The sequence below is a fragment of the Aptenodytes patagonicus genome, chromosome 16 (genome assembly GCF_965638725.1).
Source record: "Aptenodytes patagonicus chromosome 16, bAptPat1.pri.cur, whole genome shotgun sequence".
In the NCBI taxonomy this organism is placed as follows: domain Eukaryota; kingdom Metazoa; phylum Chordata; class Aves; order Sphenisciformes; family Spheniscidae; genus Aptenodytes; species Aptenodytes patagonicus.
The window spans coordinates 3,550,862-3,571,019 of NC_134964.1; the positions used below are offsets into that span (position 1 = coordinate 3,550,862).

Genomic DNA, 20,158 nt, shown 5'->3' on the forward strand with positions numbered 1-20,158 from the left:
AGCACAAATTACCAGTTCAAAATACACTGTGCCAGAGACCTGATTGCTAATGGCCAGATCCCAAGTCTATGTCCTATATTTTTGGACCTCTCTGAAAGGGATTGATGATCCAGCCCAGATTTCTCAGGAATTCCTTTGCTATTTCATTAGGGCAGGGAGGGGTGGGGGAGAAATCCTCGTGTCTTTTCTCAGATGAGTTGCTGCTTGTGCTCTGACTCGGGGACACTCACATTTTTTTGCCTGAAATTAACTGCATTGATATTGTTATGTTTGCTTGGTGCAAGAAACATCAAAAAAGAAGGGGCCAGAACCAGTCTCAAGTTGAGGCACAGATGGGCCCCTCATGGTTCCTCTAGCAACACTTTAAAAGCCAGTTTGTATGTTTGACTTCCCTGATGTGCTGAAAAAGCAAAGTAGGGTCAAATCTTAGATTTAAATTTGTTTTCCTTTCCATTGTGTTTGTTTTTGAGGGCTGCGTCCTAACTTTTACTGGGTTTCTATGACCTCTCATTTTAGCTTGTGTGACAGTGGAGTCTATTTATGAGCAAGCAAAACATGAGCTCCAGACACTGAATTAGCTTTTAAATGGTTGTTCCTGACAAATATGAAAGATTTTCTGAGCATGAAGTGAAGGGCTATGATTTAAGGCCTTACACTATCCCTTTTAGAGTGAGTCACCGTGTCTTTTGCTTTGCAATTGGGAAAATTAGATTTGGCACGGGATCATGTAGGGGGTGACTGATAGACCTAGGAGGATAACAGATACCTTGGCCTATCTAAGCCCCCACACCTAAAAGGGATGGGAGTGTATCCAGTTTTCAGCTCTGCCAGTGAGGTTCAAGTAAAAAGATGTGTCCTTTCTAAATGCTTTATTTTCCCCAGCTGTGAAAAGGGTGGAGGTGGGTGAATAATGCTATGTAGAGTTTTGTTTGCAGTTCCCCAAAAGATTGGAGAAATGCATTTTGTTTCCCTTTGAGCAAAATATTTAATTTGACTTGAGCCGAGTCATCTGGGCACTCTTAACATAAACATAAATGCAGTTTTCTAATGAAACATTTTGAAAATGGTGTTGCCCAGTGTTTTGGCCTTGTAGAATCTGAGGGAACTTCTTCTAAACTATCAAATGTTCAAAGCTAAGGCAAATTCACAGGAAAGTCTTGGCATGACTGAAATCTCCAAGTTTTTACTTGGAAAAGTTTTGTTTTGAAAAAGTTATCCTAGCTTTAGAAATGGGAATGCCCTGCAAATAACACTGATGATAAACAATGTTTCTATGTCATACATATAAACTACATCTTGTCCCACCTTTAGGGTAGTGTTACGTTTGCATCTCTTAGGCTGCTGCTTGTAATTATCTTGGTGCTTTATCCCATCAGCTGTTTCCATGTCACTGGCTCAGTTTTGCTACAGCTCCCTTTGATGGGGGTCCTCTGGCCTTTAGTGGCTGCTGTTCGAGTTGCCCTAGGTTCATGAGAATTTGTCGACTGAGAGCAAAGAAGGTGCCCGATGTTGGAGGGATTATACAGGGACAGACGACGGTAACACTGTCTGCTCCAGGCAGCTTTTCTGCTCCTGGATTAAAGTTCATGCTGTGTTACTTGTGTCTCTCTCTCTAAGGCCTTGTCAAGTCCATGTGGGAAGCTATTCTGCCTGCACTGTTTCACTTTGTGCCTCTCAGCTCTCTCTCTGCCTCATTTCTCCTCCCTATTCAAGCGGCATCTTTCAGTCTTCCCCATTCTGTCTTTGCTCTCTGCCCTGTGTAGAACTTCCATGCCCTCCCTACCATTCATCACCTCTTGCTCATTCACCTCCCTTCTTGCCTTTCTGCATTCATCTGGGCTTCCTCTCAGCCGGTCTGGGCTGCCCTCTGCTCCTGCCCCTTCCACAGTCCTCCTTTTGTGTCTTTGCACTCCCTTCTCTGTGACCGTCTGAAGTACGGCAGTCTGCAGCGTGCTCCGTGAAGATGCTCTACTAGAAGTTGGCCCTGCTTGAAGGGCTAATTAATCCCCAGTGGAAGCTTGGTGGGATTGTTTTAGGTGGATTTGTCTCTCTAGTTACCCTGCAGGTGAGAACATATTTTTGCCCACTCTCTTCCCGCTTCCCAGAGATGCAGCATGATGCATGAATAGGAAGAGTATTGCCGTTTCCTAACCTTCCTTTTCAGTCTGGCCTTTCTGTCTCTCCCTCCTGGCTTGTTTCCCCTTTGTTTGCAATGGTTGTGGCTTTCAGGTGACTCTTTTGGGGGTCTCTGATTTCCTCATTCCTCACAAGTGTAACATGCATTCTCTTAATTATGCTGGCTCTCTAATGATGGTTGTTGCCTGTGCCTCCTCTGCTTCTTTCGTCTGATCACCTGCATTTGTGTCATATCAGTTTTGGAATGCCATCTCTGCACTTGAATGTGTGATTTAAGTGTCGCCCAGGAAATAGAGCTTGTGGAATTGTGGTAGCCAGGGCTTGTTGTTTCTAAGTCTCAAAGCAGCCACGACCCTGTGCTTGTGATGCAGACGTGGCAAATATGGACCACAGGACTCTGCCGAAGATCCCCCAGTCTGCTGTGCACCTGGTCCCCTGCAGCTCACACCCATGTCGGCAGTGTGCAGATATCCACCCGACCCTATTGAAGGAGAAGGTCTCTTTGCTGCCGTGTGGCAGGAAAACTAAGTGGGAGGTCTGCTTGCCTGTTGGTGCCCATGGGAGCTTCAGCTTTGAATGGTTAAACTGCATTCAAGCCAGTCTGTTCAAGTAAAAGGGGAATATTAGAGCTTGGAAAGAGTGCACAGGCTTGTCAGAGGAAGCAGGTGCTCTTTAAAGCATGTGTGAGCCCTGTACACATGAGAAATCTGATCGGTTCAGTAAAGGAGGCAGAAATGAGGTGGAGGCAGGCAAGCAGAGGGGCTGTGTGAGTGAGTGCGGGTGTGACTGACAGGACGAGAGCTGTGTTGCGTGGGAGGCTGTGAAGGAAGTATCCGTGGCTGTCCCCCGAGGCAGTAAGGAGCCCCTGATATGGCTTAGGCAGGGCCAGGCCCTGTGAGGATTTGTCAATGCTGTGAGAAGTAGCCTTTCCCCTCATAACTGTCTAAAAGAGGGATTTCAAACCATGCTGTGGTACAGTTTGTCAGGCTGGTGAGTGCGTAAAAGGGATTCCCTACTCACTGTGTTTGGGCCACACGGAGACATTACACCTTGCAGGGCACAGCTAGCCCCAGGCTAGCCCTGCATTTTGTCACCTGCAGGGAAAACTGCTCTGCTCCAGCCACGAGACTTGGGCTGGGAACCTGCATGGACAGCACTTTTTCCTGTGATTAGATTTCTGTAGTGGAGTCTTTATTAAGTCATGATTTGCTTTAAAATTTCTGACAAGTTTTGTGTCTGTTCGAAAACTGTGGCAAAGAGAACTCTAGAAACACTGTGCCTTGCCTTGCATTTGTCCCTCGTATCCAGTAAGGGCCTATAAGAAGCCGAAAATGCAGCTTGATTATTCTGATTTGTGGTTGTGCAGCTTTGGCACTTGGACAAATCTCTTCTACCCTTAAACCAAAGTATATTTGACATAGCAGACACGGGGAAAGTGCAAACACTGCAGACCTTACCCTTGCAGTCCTCCATGCAGGGAACCTGCAATCTGGGTGTCATCCAGGACTGATTTGGATATGTCTCCTAAGAAACAATGTGAACCACCACAGCTCCCAGCAGTCTGGCTCCTTTACTGCAGCTGTAACCCCTGTGAACACCCTGGAAAGATGCAAGCCAGGATTGCTTCCTCTCAAGTGTTTAAATGATAGAGGTTAGAGTAATAATTAATACTCCCAGCTCCGGGCTCCATTTGGAACCAGCCTGTCTGGACTACTTTTGAGATGGTTATGTCGTTGCAGTGTAACGCCAGGTCCCTACAAGGCATTGCGGGGAATCATGCGATCCCTCTGTCTCCTCTTCACAAGGCTGACATTCTGCTCCAGTTTAGCTTGGAAAGCAGAAGAGTTTCTTTGGTAGCTTCTAGTCCCCATGACTGAGCAAAGCCAGATGTAAAATCAGTATGAGTTAAATATGTTTCCCAGTCTGTTTAGTAGGAGTTTTGCTCTGTGGTTGTTGTTCTAACCAGAAGCATGGTTTGAATTCCAGTATGTGGGTCATTCTGGTTATACGTGTGTGTGTTGGGGCTTTAAATGCATCTGTTAAGGCTCAGAAGAACTTAAGCCAAATAACTTGCAGTCAGGTCAGAAGGGAACTGTTGGGATTGTCTAGTCTCTCATAATGAAGGCCAAAAGATTTTCTGAGTGGTCTTCTGCTTGACCTCGGCCATACCTCATCTCCTAGGAAAACTTGCAATTCAATTGTAAAACTTCTGGTGAACTTAGTGAGACATTTCACTTGTTAATAGTAAAAATAATCAACTTACTCTAATCTAAAGCTGCCCAGCTTTGACCTCTAGGCCCTAGATGTGATTATACCTTTGTCATAGTGGAGAATCCTCTACTGCCAAATTTCTGTTCCTTTTGTGGTTCTTCTGGACAGCGATCAAGTCATTGCTTAACCTTCCCTTTCATAAGCTAATGAATTGAGCCTGTCAGTGGAGCCAGTCAGACTATACCAGTAACAAAGTGCCTAACGCAGAGGTAATGTCACCTCATTTACAAACCTGCAGGTCACGTTTCCTTTTTTGAAGGCAGTGTTACCTTGAGAGCACTCAGTGTAGCAAACAAGGCTTGCTTTTTCCCCAGAATGGCTGCTTCTGAAGATGGCATTCCCCGTCCTGTAAGCTGGCTGGCATTCTTGGCTCCTGGCCGTATGGTTTTCTATTTGTTTTTACTGTAACATGTATTGTTTGCAAGCACCCAGCTTTACCAAAAGACCCAGCTCATGCTTAGTAACTTGCTGCTTTAGCTCATCTGTGAGCATGATGCAAGAGTTATCTTATGTTTTCTCCTAAATCACTAATGATAATTCTGTAGGGGCAAGAACGAATTCTCATGGGACCCCATTAGTGGCATCTCCATGTGATGGTAGCTCGCTAGCTTAGTTTTATTTTTCAGACCTGTCAAATAGCAAGACTTTTTAGCATGTTGAATGTGTGACAGCCTGAGTTTGTGTCACAGTAAGTCCTTAAACACAGTGTTGTCTGATGATGTCAGATGCCCTGCAGAAATCAGTTATACCAGCGAACTTGTCTTACGATCTGCACCAAGTTTGTATTCTCATCCAGATAATATCAGTTGAACATAATCTATTTTCTGTAGCCTATTCTGACTGATACTAGACCAGTCCTCCTTCAGTTACGCATTACTTGATAGCAGTCATCTGTTCATTTGCTGTGGGTTGCTATTAGGCCGACAGACCTGCTTTGTCCCATTAAATTCTTGTCACAGCCCTGCAGTTTTGGGAGCTGTCTGGGTGACTGTCACCATGTTTGGACAGGAGCTTTGGAGCCATGGTTGGAAGGGCTGCATTGCTGATTCAAAGCTAGAAGAAAGGTAAAAAGCAGATCTTGATGTTCCTCCAGTGTTCCCAGACTTACAGAAAATCAGTATTAATACTGGCTTTTTAAAATCTTTTGGATGCAAATTACCTTGACCTGCTGATTCAAAACTATCTAAATTTAGCAGCTGCTATGTAACATCCTCCAGAGTTACTGCTGGGACAGAAAGTGTATCATCATCATATGATAGAGATAATTCATTGGGTTTTTGTCCAAATACAGAACAGAAACATTTCAACTACTCCTAATTCTTTTGTGCTGGTATCACCTATGCTACTTTTTCCAGATAATACCAAACCCAAACCCTGTTTTGAATGAGAAGACTCGTCTTCCTCATCTGTACCAGCAGAGACGCTGCTGTGACAGAAGACATTGTCAATAGCAGTGAATTTTACAGAAATGCTTGTGCACATTTAGTTAACCTGGAGGTAAGCAGAGATCTGACTGCAGGAACTTGGCCTGAAATACAGCCCCAGCTGAACAGCTATTCTGACTGTTGTGTGGGGGTTTTTTTGTTTTGGTTTTTTTTTTTTCCTCATATTAATAGTGATTACAGCCTGTCTGTCTTCAGGCTGTGAGGTTGACTGTGCATGCTATACCTTCTATTGAGTTATGTAGTCCAAATAAATGCAGCATCCCACCCAGAGTGTATTGCATTTCAGCTCTGAATGAAGTGGCTTACGCATTATGTCCCCTCACGATGTAGAAGCACTGAGAGATGTAATTAATATTGATACAGGATTTTGAGATTCTCTAATACGACATGACTAAAAAGACATAAACAATAATTATGTCATGGTAAATGAGAATATCACGTGTCATGGTAGTATGGATATTGCTGTTTTCAGCTTTTGATATTTAATACCTTGCACCATCCAGATGAAAAGCAGGTTTTGTTTTAATTAGACTGCAGAACTCATTGCCTCAGGAGATTGTGGAGCCCTAAAAACTAGAGGAATTCAAAAGGGAGAGCAAGAGATTGCGCATTTGTACACATAACAATGTCTGGGCCAGTGCTGACAAGCAGATCTGGAAAGAGCGTTAAACCTCTTGCCTAAGGATTTAAGAAAAGGTTTTAACTGTTAGGGTGGGTTTGGTCATGGCAGTCACTAGGTGATCTCTTGTAGGCTTCATCTTGTCCACAGTCTCAGAAATGTGCGGATGGTCAGCACTAGAGCTGGGCTGGTGATGTAAGATACATGACTTGCCAGTCTGGGCCATAACCTGCCCAGTCTGTTGCTGCAGCTGAGGACATCTATCCAGCAAGATGTGCAAGGTGCCCAGTGCTGGATCAAGATTAAAAATTATATTCCCACCTAAAAAACCCCCCACCACTTCTTAGAGTGCCTCAGCTTCTTTCCATTAGTCTTAATGCACTTACATAAATAATAAAACAGGAAGAAGCAGAGCTGGAGGAGGCTCAGCCTATAAACACATCTCTTTGCATTAAGCCTTGTGGCATAATGGAGGGCATCTCCTGCCATCCATGCTGTCTCGTTAATCATGTAATTATCTCCCGCACTTTCAGTGCTGCATCTCCTTCCTCGTCAGTGCTGCTGATAATGGAGCTTCTATTTACCCTGGCTTCTTTCTGGGGAGCGGCTTTGGTTTCAAAGCCAGCACAGTGGCGTATTTTGAATAATTTAGTTCTGGGTGGCTTGAACACTGTGTGTAATTCCCCAGCTGAGACTGGAGGCTGATTCCTGTGTAGTGTTCTGCCAGGAGGTTGATCTGGAAAGAGGCAGTGGGATAGCTCAAAGTGGTGGGTTGTCGAGACAGCAGAGGACTGAAAGCTAGCTCAATAGGTTCTGTGAGTGCGTCTCAGCTCTATCCTCTTTTAGTGTCTTAGCAAGGACTTGCAGCAAGAAACGCACAGGCAGAGGAAGGATAGGGGAGGGAGTTGCATGAAAAATGTGTGTGGAGACAGTGTCGTGGTTTAACCTCAGCCGGCAACTGAGTACCACCCAGCTGCTTGCTCACTCTCCACTCCCCGGTGGGATGGGGGAGAGAATCGGAAGAGTAAAAGTGAGAAAACCCGTGGGTTGAGATAAAGACAGTTTAATAATTGAAATAAAATAAAATAGTAATAATAACAACAATAATAATAAAAGAATATACAAAGCAAAATGATGCATGATGCAGTTGCTCACCACCTGCCGACCGATGCCCAGCCAGTCCTGGAGCAGCGGTCACCACCCCCCGGCCAACTCCCCCCAGTTGATATACTGAGCATGACATCCCATGGTATGGAATAGCCCTTTGGCCAGTTTGGGTCAGCTGTCCTGGCTCTGCCCCCTCCCAGCTTCTCGCTGGCAGGGCATGAGAAGCTGAAGAGTCCTTGACTAGTGTAAGCACTGCTCAGCAACAACTAAACCATCAGTGTGTTATCAACATTATTCTCATACTAAATCCAAAACACAGCACTGTACCAGCTACTAGGACGAAAATTAACTCTATCCCAGCCGGAACCAGGACAGACAGAAACATGGATTTGGGTACCTGGCTGAGCATGATAGGCTTCCCCAGCAAGCTGTGGGTCAGAAATTCCTGGGGTCTCTGAATGCAGGATTTGCTTGGCGTATGGTGGCTTGGACCAGGGGTCTGAACCTCTGTGGAGTCAAGGAGTTCAGTGTGGTGTCCAGCTGTCATTGGCTTTGGAAAGTCTGATATGTTTCTATACATGAAACCTTGGCAGAAGGCCAGCTCCTGGCCAGCAGCTAGGTTCATATTCTCCCTGTGCTGCTTGGCCTTGTGGGTTGCCCTTTGCCATTGTGGCTATCATCCATTCACTCTCTGTAAGCGCTCCACAGCCCTCACTGTGCTGGATCACGCAGGCACAGGTATGTTGCTTGTGCTTTGTAGATAGTGAAGTCAAGGCACTACAAGAGGCACCTGGGCTCACTCCAGAAATGTTGGGAATACCTGGTCCCAAAACCCTCTTTCCTGTCTGCCTAACAGCTGAGCAGTGGTGCGCTCCTGAATCTTTTTATTCTCCTGTTCATGTTGAATCTGTGCTTCCAGTGTCTGTTTAGATAAAGTGCTTTTGCAGAAGGTAACAACAGATGGTAGTAATGTAGGTCCCTTTCCTGTCTTTGCGCCTAAGACAGTAGGAGAAATAAATTAGAGCAGAAATGCCTCTACAGATTGGCCAGCTAGCTGATGGACCTGGTCCTTCAGGCTATTCTACTCTTCAGGGAAAAGGGAATCTTAGACCATCTCCCACTATCTCCACTTTGCCATGTGCTGCATGCAGAGACACACTTACCCGTATCCAGGTGACGGGCCATCTGCTCTGTGAACGCCTCCCTGCCTAGGTGAATGCTGAGCTGGGTAGCTCTGTGCTCTCTCACTGCAGCTTTCCAGGGAGCGGGTCTGTCTGGGGACCCTGCTTGGTGAGTTAGTGAGGGTATATCCTCTGTGCTTAAATGCAGTCTGGCTTTTGAGAGCTGGGTGGTGTTTCCAGCCCTCGGGTTCACCTCAGGTCAAAGCAATCTAACATGCGCTAAAAGTACTGCTGGACAGCCCTTAATCACTTTATATTGTCTGGGCAGTGCTGGGTAAATTCATTATTTACAGGGGAAGAGAGTGTGCGTCCCTGGAGCCAGCACTAACGTTTTACCACATACGTTCAGGCAACTCAGATCAGGTGACTTTTAATGGTGAGAGCTGGATTTTGAGGTGAAGGGGTATGCACTTACCTTTGACTGGCCTTCCTGTCTTCTGGATCAGGGTTTCTCCTCTCACGTGCCCTCCCACTATTGGAAGAGAGAGCAGGATCATTAAGCTGCTCAGAACATCATCACCACCAGGCAGTGATGAAACTCCTGTTAAAACAGTCCTTGCTTTTTGCCCTCTCATTTGGATTATAAGGCAAGGCAGACTTTCATCTTCTGCCTTGTCATTCCTTTAATCTTCATCAAAGCAGCAAATGCTACATATACTGTTGCCACACTGTTGTTTTGTTGTTTTTGTTTTGTTTTGTTTTTTTTAAAAAGAAACAAAAAAACCCCCTCTCTAACTCACAGCATGACCCCAGAGACTGTGGAAAGGTAGAGAATGGTAAAATGTGTGACTATCTTGAGGAGAGTTTCAATGCCTGTCTTAAATGTCTTTTCACAGCTTCAACTTGGAGTCTGTCCATTCCATGTATTGACTTGGAGACTCTTGATTTAACTACAGCATGGCCCTTGAGGCTGGAGATGGTCTGCTTGTTTCCAAAGCTTGTTAGCACCCCTAGATTGCGGAGACTATGCCATCTAATGGTCTGAGTTCAAATCCAGCAAAGCTCAGAGTGGTTTCTGAAACCCTTGGAGATGAACAGATTTTGCACATGATTGACTCTCCCGTTCCAGTGGAAAAGGGCGTACAAGTGGACAAGAAGCAGACCTACTATTTGATAGCTCCTTTCTGGTGGAAAATAAGGCAGGAGTTTTCATTTCCATATAATAAGAGAGGAAGCTAAAGCTCAGGGCAATTTATTTCCAGAATCTGCCTCCTAGTCTGGAGCAGAGCTGGGGTCAGTGCCAGGAGGCCTGACTGCCAGGCCAGTCTCTCCCAGAAATGAAGAGACCACCGGACCATAGAATGATTCAGATTTGAAGGGACTGATCCACCTCAAAGCCAACTTCCAAATTAGATGAAGTTGCTTGGAGCCTTGCCCATCGCAAAGACAACTTACGGCTTGGGTGATGCCAAGACAAAGCCCCTCAATGGGGAAACCATGGGTGGTAGCAAATTCTCTGTTCCTGCAACAGATCTGCAGTCTAAAACCAGCCAAGGATCCTCATGTTGTGCCCACTTCAGCTGTTGACTTTCCAGCTGCTCTGATGCCCCAGAGGGCTGTTTGCCATGGGGGAGAGGAGCAGCTGGCTGTGCTATGTGAAATGTCTGTGTTTTCCCAAGATACCCATTGTCTGTCTGCAGCACCAGCCTCCACCCTACTTGCTCACTCAGCCGTGGCTGATGTGTCTTTAATTAAAGAGGAGGAACAATTTGAAGATTTCATTTTCTTTTCTCAACCATATTTCCCATTTCCATCAGAGTTTGCGGGACCCTTATTTTTGTCTTGTAGTTTTGCTGGGGGGCCTTCAGTTTATGGTGTGTCTGCTCTAAAATAAGGAAAAAATAGGAAAAAATAGCTTGTTTTGGGCTGAGGGAATTAAGATCCTGGGTCAGATGGCTGCTACGGTCATTAACATATTTACATTTTTGCTTAAGAGCCTGGTTGAGGATCAAGGGAGTTAAGGGTGATTGTCATTGAAATGCGGAGGAAACCTTGCATGAAATTGCCGTTAGTGTTCTATTGTTTGGGGGGCTGAGGGGGTGCAAATGGCCTTCCTCATCCCTGCACCGGTTGTGTTGCTCTTGTCTGCCCAAATAGATGGGCAGAGGCAGAAGTAACTACGCTGAAGGAAGCCACTGTGCTGACTTAGCTGCTGGGAGGCTTTGCCGGGAGAGCACTCCCTGTGGGGCTGGACCTGGCGCTCAGCGCAGCCATGCTGCTGGCTGCCAGTCATCATCTGTCCTCTCGGTGACACAAAGATGCTTGGCTGGGCTTGTGGGACAACTGGCCCTTAACAAGATCATCATGGATAAATACATGACACGTCTAGCAAAGGTCAGTTGCCTCTTTTATAATTGATGGACCCGAGTGTTTGGAGTGTGCGCACATTGTTTTTGCCATGTGTGGGGACACATGTTCTGCAGGACCAGCTCAACCCCTTGATTTTTGTGGCTAGCTGTGATATCAGAAACAGGCTTTGAGGCAGTTTGAAGTGTTCGGGTGGATTTTGAGTGCTGTGGTGACAGATGAGATTTTTGTATGCTGAAAAAAGTTGTTTAAACATAAATAAGAGAAATCCCTTACAGCTGGGGTTTACAGTAAAACATTCTGCTCCAGGTTGTGGAAACAGTGGTCTAGTTGTGCTCTGAGGCAGGCCTTTTTGGTTCAGATGCTAGTTGTTCATTGTTTACCTCTTACTCTTTCATGCTGTTCAGATCCACCATTTTAATTCAAACCTATTTCTAATTAGTATCATTAACTTAGTGCCAAAAAGAAAATTATATATAGTAACGTGAAAGAGGAGAACAGGTTCCCTAGCACATTTACAGTACGGAAAATACTAGCTACCTTCTGCCACTGCTTTGATTTTGGTGGGACAAGCAGCAAGACGGTGAGCTGAAGGAGGAATGCTGGTGCCTATTGGTGTGAGAAAGAAGCATCCTTGGAGCAGAGGCTCATTCACGGCCACCAGACAGGCTTCAGCTGTCTGTCCATTTGGAAAGCCAGCAGCCAGTAACAGGTATGGACAGTACCGTCTTGAGTGACAGGATTGTATCTGCTCTAGTGCTAGTGAGTCTGGAGTCATTAGTGTGTCCTTGTGGACTGGTTTGAAGCTCTGAAGTGGTTGTGTAATTTCTGTTCTTGATTACAAAATGTTTCTTTTTGGAGTGCTTTGAAGCAGAACAGTCTGGGAAAAGTGGTTTGTGATCTGAGCAGCTCTTTTGTGCTTCGGGAGCCTGTGTGCTTCAGCTCTGTATCTCTTCTGCCCTTTGAAGGAATAGCCGCGTTCCCCACTGCTGTGACCGTTGGTCTTTCCTACAAAGTCAAACAGTGAGCACACAGCACGGGGGGATAGTTCCATGCTTCAGTCACTGATCCTGGCCCTCAAAGTAGGGAGGCATTTAAGCCTTCAAGGAGCAAATGGTTTTGTCCTAGACAAGATAGGTTCTGACATCTTAAATGTCAAGAGATAGTTAAAGTGGTGCAGTTAAGTAAGATGTTGGTTAGGTCAAATGTTTTCAGGAAACAAGGATGAACACAGCAGTACCTGTGGGACTGCAAGGTGTTAGATCCATTCACTGAATGACTCATCTCCCAGCTTCTGCAAATTCCCCTTGAGAAAGGTCATCTCAGGTATTATGCTAGTAATACTTTATTTCCTGGGTATCTGTGCCTCTGGGATTGGGCACTGCACACTTAGGCTGGCCTGGGAGTCCCAGCAAGAGCCAAAAAGCATCAGAGCTGAGCCTGAGTGGAGAAGCCCTGATTTTGGGGTTGGCTTTAGAATTTGATCTGTTAACTCAAAGCAACGGAGTGGGCTGACTGGAGTGGGGGAGCTAAACTTCTCCAGGGATTAATATTGAGCTGTTGTTTGACAGTAAACAGCTGGTGAAATCCACCTTTGGCTCTGGGTGCCAGCTGTCAGGAAGGTACATCCAGGCAACCTCGCAAGGACAGAACAACCCTTGGCAGAGGGCGGGGGAGAGTGCCTAGCTCTGACTGTCCACAGGTCACTTGGTTTGTCTTGTTTTGTGTAATCACTTGCCCCAGCAGCTTCCTCACAGAGGGGCTGCTGCTTTGATGAAATAGCAGACCAACCCTGCTCCAACAAAGGGCTGTGATCTCAGGTTAGACATCTCCTCCTCAACAAAGCAGCCAGTGATAGCAGAGTCCCCAGGAGCAGCGGGACAAAGGTGCTCAGGTCAGAAGGAGACGGAGCCAGATCCTTACACGTGGGCACTGTGTCCTCTAAACAAGCTGCCCATGCCTGAGGCCGGTCTGTTTTATAGCTGCTCTGCTCACTGCAGAACAGTGCCAGCCCTACCGCTGGCAGGCTGCATCCTCTGCCACATGCCCCTTCTCACCTCCTCCCTTGCCAAGGCAGCCTTTACTCTGCCGCGTCAGATTGGAGGCCCGGCGCCTGTTCAGTTTTTGTTCTCTGTTAGGAAAGAGCGAGGATTGTCAGGACCTTTTTGGCTTTGCCAAGGCCTTTTATGTCCCAAATGTTTCCATGAAAAGACTCCTTCCTGGCCACGCTGCCCCCTGACAGCCATTCAATCCAGTCAACAAGCTTGATATCATTATCTACAAAAGGAGGCCAGTGAGTACCAGGGTCCTCACAGCCAAGTTTGGGAAATCAAAGGCAAATCTCCCAGCAACAGGGAGCTGGTGGAGATCAGACTGCACCACAGCTAGTGCGGGCTGGTCTGGCAGCTTGCATCCACTAGTTTTCAAAGCACAAAAGAAATGCGTTCAGCGTGGTGCCAGTGCTGGCTTTGTCTGGGCTGGGGCTGTGCCTGCCTGTGAGCTGGCAGCCCCTTGCAGAGTGCCCTGGGGAGCTCTGTGCAGGTTAGAGGCCGCTGGAAGCAGTAGTAAGTTTGAACAGCCATGCAAAGCTGTCTCTTTTCGGTCAGTGGCATTTTTAGGAGATTAACCACTTAGTCTGAGGGAAAACAGTGATGTTTTTGGTCAGAGTGGGATTCACTCCAAATCTCACCTGGGACTTTTCTTCTAATGACTGTGGTTTACATTCTGAAAATGGCATGTGGCTGCCTTGTCACTTTTAGTTTGACATAATCATCTGCTTTGCTCCCTGTCCAAAGACTTTCTTTCCAATCCATCTTAAAATAGAGAGCTCCTTAGCAGTGAAAGCACTTACCATTTTGAAGGTATCTGTAGAGGTGATCTGGAAAGGTGACTGTCAGAAACACTGAGCACAGAAAGGGCTTGAGGAGGGATGGCATGTTCTTGTATTGCAATTGCGTTAGGAAATACAGGAGTAAAACTGTTTTCAGTATGATTTATCTCACAGACTGCATCTCTGATTTGCTTGATAGTCCAGATAGAGAGGCATATAAAAAATAACCAAGAGAAATGATGATGCAGAGGGAAGGAAGGTGAAGGGAGCTGACTTAGCTGAAGCTTGGGTGGAGATGGGGTGATGGTGTGGATGATGCCTGGGTTCACCCCTCTCAGCAGCAGGGTGCTTTGCAGTCCCTGGGCAGTGAAAGGAAGCTGGAGATGGGGTGATTGCAGGGCAATGCATCACCAAAGCCTAGAGCAGCCCCTGGGGTCACTGTGGGTCTGCAGCGGGTGATGAATGCATGGGAGGGTAGAGTTGTCTGTAACGTGGAACGGTTAATTCTGGCACTTTCCCCTCCTATCCCAGTTCGATCCTGACAACACCGGCTACATCAGCACTGAGAAGTTTCGCTCCCTTCTCCAGAGACACGGCTCAGAGCTGGACCCCCACAAGCTGGAGGTCCTGCTGGCCCTGGCAGACAGCAACTCTGAGGGGAGGATCTGCTACCAGGACTTCGTCAACCTGGTGAGTGTTCCGGCTGGCAGGGCCTCTCAGTCCTTGGCTCTGCTTAAACCATTGGCTGTGGAGGGACAGTCTCTCTCCCTCTGTCCCTCTATCAACACCAGTGTTTGCTGTGTCCCTGCATCACATTCTGCATGGCCTTGCTGAAGCATTCAGTGGTGACTGAACTCTCAAGCCAAGAGTCAAGTTGCTGCTGATTTTTCCAGAGAAACAAGTTTGCATGGGAAGAAACTGTGGGAGCTGTTGTAAGAGGAGCATGAAGAAATGGCTGCTGCTAGTTTAGAGGCTTTTGATCTCAATATCAGTTGGTAACTGTCATAAGGAACCATTTTTTTTGCAAGCAGAGGTCTGTCAGTCTGGATGTCTCCTGTTTTATCTAGAGATTTCACCACTTCTAGACAAAAATATATAGATAACGTTGTGCTGACTTGCTGGGTTGAGTCATATTGCACTGCTGTAGGCATCAACAGCAACAGGGATAAAGTGTTTCTAGGTCATGTTCACTTTATCCCAGGTGAGATGTCTCAGACTGCATGAGTCATGATCTGGATGGCTCTCTATCTCTGTTAATGAGTCAATTAGTGAAGAGATCTCTCTGTTTCTTGTCAAGGCAGTTTGGCCAGTCAACACAGATGTAGACATGTGTTGTTAGATGCCCAGGTTGGCCTAGAAATGTTGTTTGCAAGATAGGTATCTTGAACAGTGGCCATTCCAGGGGCTTTGCCCTGTTCTTGCTCTGTCATTCCCCACCTGAGTCCCAGAAGATTTAGTGCAGCAGTAAGAGAAACATGGGTGACAAAGTCAATGAGCAATGAAAGTGAGTGACATCTCTAGGGTTTCGCTGGAAAGCTGGATGTGTTCTTGATGCAGAGTATAATAATTTGCATCTCTGTGTGTTCCTGCAGTCCACACGGGGATTTGATCCCTCCATTTGTCATGGTCACTCATGCATGTGTTCTTGGTTTAGAAAGAAAGTGTCTTCCATATGTCCTGTCTTCATGTTAATCAGAAAAATACGGTAACAGGGCACAGCTGTCAAGGATCCAGGTCACAACCTCAGTCAGGCCGTGGTCAGTGTGAAGGTGAAATTAACTGTGATGCAATGACATAGATCTGCTGTATCTAATCAAGCTGTCTTGTTAGCCCCTTGCATGTATTTAGGTACACAGTAAAATAAATGTAGCAACTATTAAACAGATCACAGTGAGTGTGAGGTTTTCCTCAGCTCCAGCTTAATAAACAGTGTGGTCGATGGTACTCTGTGATCAGCACCGTGTTTATAGTAACAGCTGCTTGTTCTACAGTTTGGTATATTTAAAGTAGCATGCAAGCGTTCACTAATTGAGCTGCACAACAGTTAGGGAGCAGGAAGAGGTATAATCTAATTTTTTTTACAGAAATGATGGCCTAGGGTCAGCCAACACGTTGGCAACAGGCTCAGGAATAGAACTGGGCTTCTTCCTCTCTCCTCACTCCACTAAGCTCAGAAGCAGCACAAGCTAATGAGAGGCAGGTGGGAGGTGAAAGGCTTGGACATCCTCCTCCTTTGGGCAGTAGGGGATCATGCCAGCTCACACCCACCTGACGTGATTTCTGCAAAATGGCAAATTTCCTTCACTACTATTGAATGACTCCTGTAAAGAAGCCATTGATTTTTCTGTCATCAGTCCCTCTGTCCTCATCTGCATTTTTTGCACTTTCTAATCAATAGGCAGTGCAAATGCCAGAACATTAAACTACTTGCAAATGACATCTCTCCTCTTACTTCTCCTGTAGTTGCTATTGATTTCCAACATCGAAACTTTTTAGGGCTGCTTCTCTTTTCCCTAGTTTCCTGCCCCAAAACCTTCCTTTTGAACTTCCTGATGGAAAGAAACAGCACAGTTGACACAGAATCACTGTGAAATTAGTGATTTCCTTCACTTTATAGCTGTTGATCCAGGAAACTATGTGTGGTGGTGTTTAAGTGCATGCTTGTGCTTGATGATCACCCATCTCTGCTTTTTGCTCAGGTTAATTTGAGTGTTTCAGTAGCTTAGCAATAATTGATCTGCTCCCAAAAATGATGGTGCTGAATGTGGGGAAGGGAAAGGCTGACCTTTTACTAGATCCACAGAGGTTTTATAAGCATGGCTCTGTGTGTGGTTTTCCTTTTCTCCATCAATATTCATGAACAAGTACTCTGACATGATCAGAGAATCTCATGGCCTCCCAAATGTGTCCAAGGTACTGAAACTTGGAGCAAGAGGTAAAATTGCATTAATAAAGCTCTGGCCACTGGAGAGGCCTTGAGGGGAGGAGTGGGGCTGGGTATCAAAGATGCATTACAGTGCAGTTGTCAAAGCAGAGGTGTGGAAGGAAGGAGACTCCTCTGTGTGTGTGTGTCTCACAAGCGGCTCTTTTGGTTTCTTTCCAAGCATGGGGATGGAAGGTGCTGATGAGCTGCCTGCTCAAGCTACTATGAAAAAAATTAACTCTATCCCAGCCAAAACTAGTACAAACATGCAGTCTCACAGAACCCAGCAGAAAGTAGGGTTTAACCACTGGGCATCAAAAGAACTCTATCTTCAATGGTCAGTTCCTGGGATATGATATCCTCTCTGTTTTTTCTGTCAGCTTTGCTAATGTTGATAAAAATTGAGCAGGGATTTTTTCCCCTTTTTTCAGCTGTGTAGAACCCTTGGTCTTTGCTGGGTTCCCTGGAAGTGTGACAGAACGTGATGCTACTTATACTGCAGGGTGCTTGGCTACTTACTAGAGAGTCTGATGCCAAGAGATGCTATTAGTGACCACAGAAGCAGCTGTAACTCTATGAAATTTTTATTTCCAGGAGGCACTACAGGCCATAAACCTCACAGAGCAATAGTGCTAACGCTGTTTCCTCCAGGGTGCTGCATGTCCCACAGAGGGCAGTAAAAAATGCTCGCACCCATATGCTCCAACATCATCATGAGCACCAAGAACTCTGCCTGCTCTTTCAGACACTGTGATCCCCAACTAAAGGACTGCTATTGAGCAAAGCTGTGTCATCCCCTGATGTCCAAAGTGTGTTGTGAACTTCTAGATGCATCAAAAATGTAATTCTAGGACTCCTCACCTTAATAAGGAGACCCAGATATACCCCCACAAAACATATGCCTGTTTTCAACTCAGCAAAGCAGCTTAAATTTCTGAAATTGAAAATTTTACAGGATGAGAATAGATGCTAGAAATCACTCAGTAGATAATTTGAGTAATGAATAAATTCAGGGAAGCTGAAGACTCCTGGTGTGATCTGCAAACAGAAGAGGCTGGAGAAAAATCAGATAGGCAACTCATTGGGAATTATTTCTCCTCTGTACATATGAGATTCATCTCACATGGTTATAAAACACAATGCTGCAATCATATCCATTTCTGTTTCTACACTAGGGCTTGCAAGAATGGCAGAAAGCAGTTTCAGATGGGATTTCTTATCCTGTGTCTGAGACAGTGCAGAATAACAAAAATGTTTCCTGTACAAGTGGAGGTGTCTTATGCATTTCTGTTGTCTGGTTGCTTCTCTGCATTGTGAAGAGAGATGCTAAAAATGCACAGTGAAAATTCTGGCTATGAACAGCATAGGCCACAGGAGGAGATAATGAACAAAGCTGTTTAACTAACTTTGCTACTTTTAGAGAGGAGACAAGCCAGGAAGTAATTATAGTTGAGATGTTATTTGCTGGGATCCTTGCTGAACAGCAGTGGCTGCTGGCAGTCCTGGAATACTTCACATAATATCCTGTGAACTGTAACAGAGCTAAAGAGCAGAGCAGTGAGGCCCTGGAGAGACTCAGTCTCTTATTCTCTGGCTAAACCTTCCTTGTCTTCTCTGCCTGGGAATGTGGATTGTTGCTTTGGACAGGCTGGATCATGGCTTTACCACCTCCTCGCCCTCTCGATGTGTTCCTCTTCAGACATGTGAGCAGAAGCAAGGGGGTGCAGTGGAGCTTTTGAGACCTTACTTTGCTTGACGGAGGGGCAGTATGGAGCCATATGGAGCCATATTCAGGCTGTGGTGGTAGCTTATATTCTCTTGTGAAAATCAGGTAGGTAACTCCTAGCCTTGCTCTGGACAAGGAAAAGTTTTACAGAACCTTGTGTTTAATAAAGCAGCTTTTGCTAGAAAAGTAAATCACAGTTTATACCAAGATTAAAGCAAAGTCCATTCTGCAGCCCAAGAGATTTCTTTGCCAGTGCAACTCTACAGATTACTGCCGAAACAAATGTGTTGTAAAAGCTGACCTCAGTGTGGTCCAGATTGGACCTGCCAGCATGGGGCAGGAGGACTTGAGAAGGGAGTGTGGCTGTCCTCCACTCCAACATGGGCACTACCCTGGGAGGTGTCCCTAGTGCACACTGAAGGTCTCTCTGTCCCTGCTACGGATTTCACATTCAAAGGGCAGGACTGGAAGGCAGGTGGACCTAAGTTTTGTTCCTGGCTCTGCAACAGACTCACTCTGAAACTTGTGGAAGCCTGTCTATGTTTCATGGGTTTGTTTCTGCAGCAGATGGAAGGAGGTAAGAGTTGCATCTCTTTTGGGGTTCACAGTTTTGGCAAAGTCAATGGCAGTTCTCCAGTGAAAGAAGAGCCAGGTGCTGCGGAACTAGCTCTCTGACGAGCATTTGCTTGAGGAGCTGTGTTGGATCTAGAAGAGCTGAGGACAAATGCTGTTCCCTGAAGGCAATGGTATTTCAGCATGTTTGGGAGGAATCAGTAAGCTCTGAGACAGAGTTCATGTGACTTGGGAAAAACAAAACACTGCTGCTTCCAACAGAAATGTTTAGCTGTAGCTTTGTAGTAACTTGAAGCTGATGTAGCATCTCAGTAGTGAGCAAAATATATTAGCTAATTAAATGCACATCCTTTGTTTTCCAGATCAAGAATTAACACCCGCCTTGCTTTCCCTGGCCTTGCTTGGCTTCTAGGGACAGGCTAAATTCTACCTTACTTTCAGTGAACGACACACTTTTTTTTTTAAGCACTGTGTAACAATAATCAGGTCACCCTAATCCAAACTTTGCTGGCTCCAGCACACTTTACCCTCCAGAGAAAGATTTCTTTTAGTTTTTGTGATTTCCTCTCTGGCTTGCTCAGTGTGCTGCCAGACTGCAAATACTGCCTCTTCAAGTAAAAAAATAAAACTGCAGATGCAGGCTAAGAAATCTGCAGCCTCTGCTCTTCCTCCTCACGAGTGACAGATATGCAGGTCTATTGGCCATCAGAGAAGGTGAGAGGAAGATATCTTTGCAGAAGTTTCTTACTTCATGGAAGAGGCCGGAACATGATTAGCTGTTGGTGGAAGGCTGTCTTGTGCTATATGCTGTCAAGCTGGATGTTCAGAGGGGCAGTTCTTATGTCAAAATATTGCTGGAATCATAAAAATAAGATAAAATATGGGAGGTGAAGGAGATGAAGTGACTACCCAGAGTCTTAGGGTCTGTCTACGCTAGTGAATGCTGTAGACGTACAAAGGTTAAGGTTTAGATGCTAGCTTTTCTGTCTTTGGCAGGGTGATCTGTGTAGGCGTTTGAAGAGAAAGCAGGACTGGCTGAA

General features: G+C 45.7%; 1 protein-coding gene across 2 annotated transcripts in view; it reads left to right on the forward strand.

Moving 5' to 3' along the window:
• RHBDL3 (rhomboid like 3) overlaps window positions 1-20,158 on the forward strand; it is a 72,039-nt gene that overhangs the window by 25,023 nt on the left and 26,858 nt on the right. For both annotated transcript variants that reach the window (XM_076353828.1, XM_076353829.1), the window contains exon 3: window positions 14,428-14,586. In XM_076353828.1, the coding sequence (XP_076209943.1) occupies window positions 14,428-14,586 (159 nt within the window). The remainder of the gene's footprint in view (window positions 1-14,427; window positions 14,587-20,158) is intronic.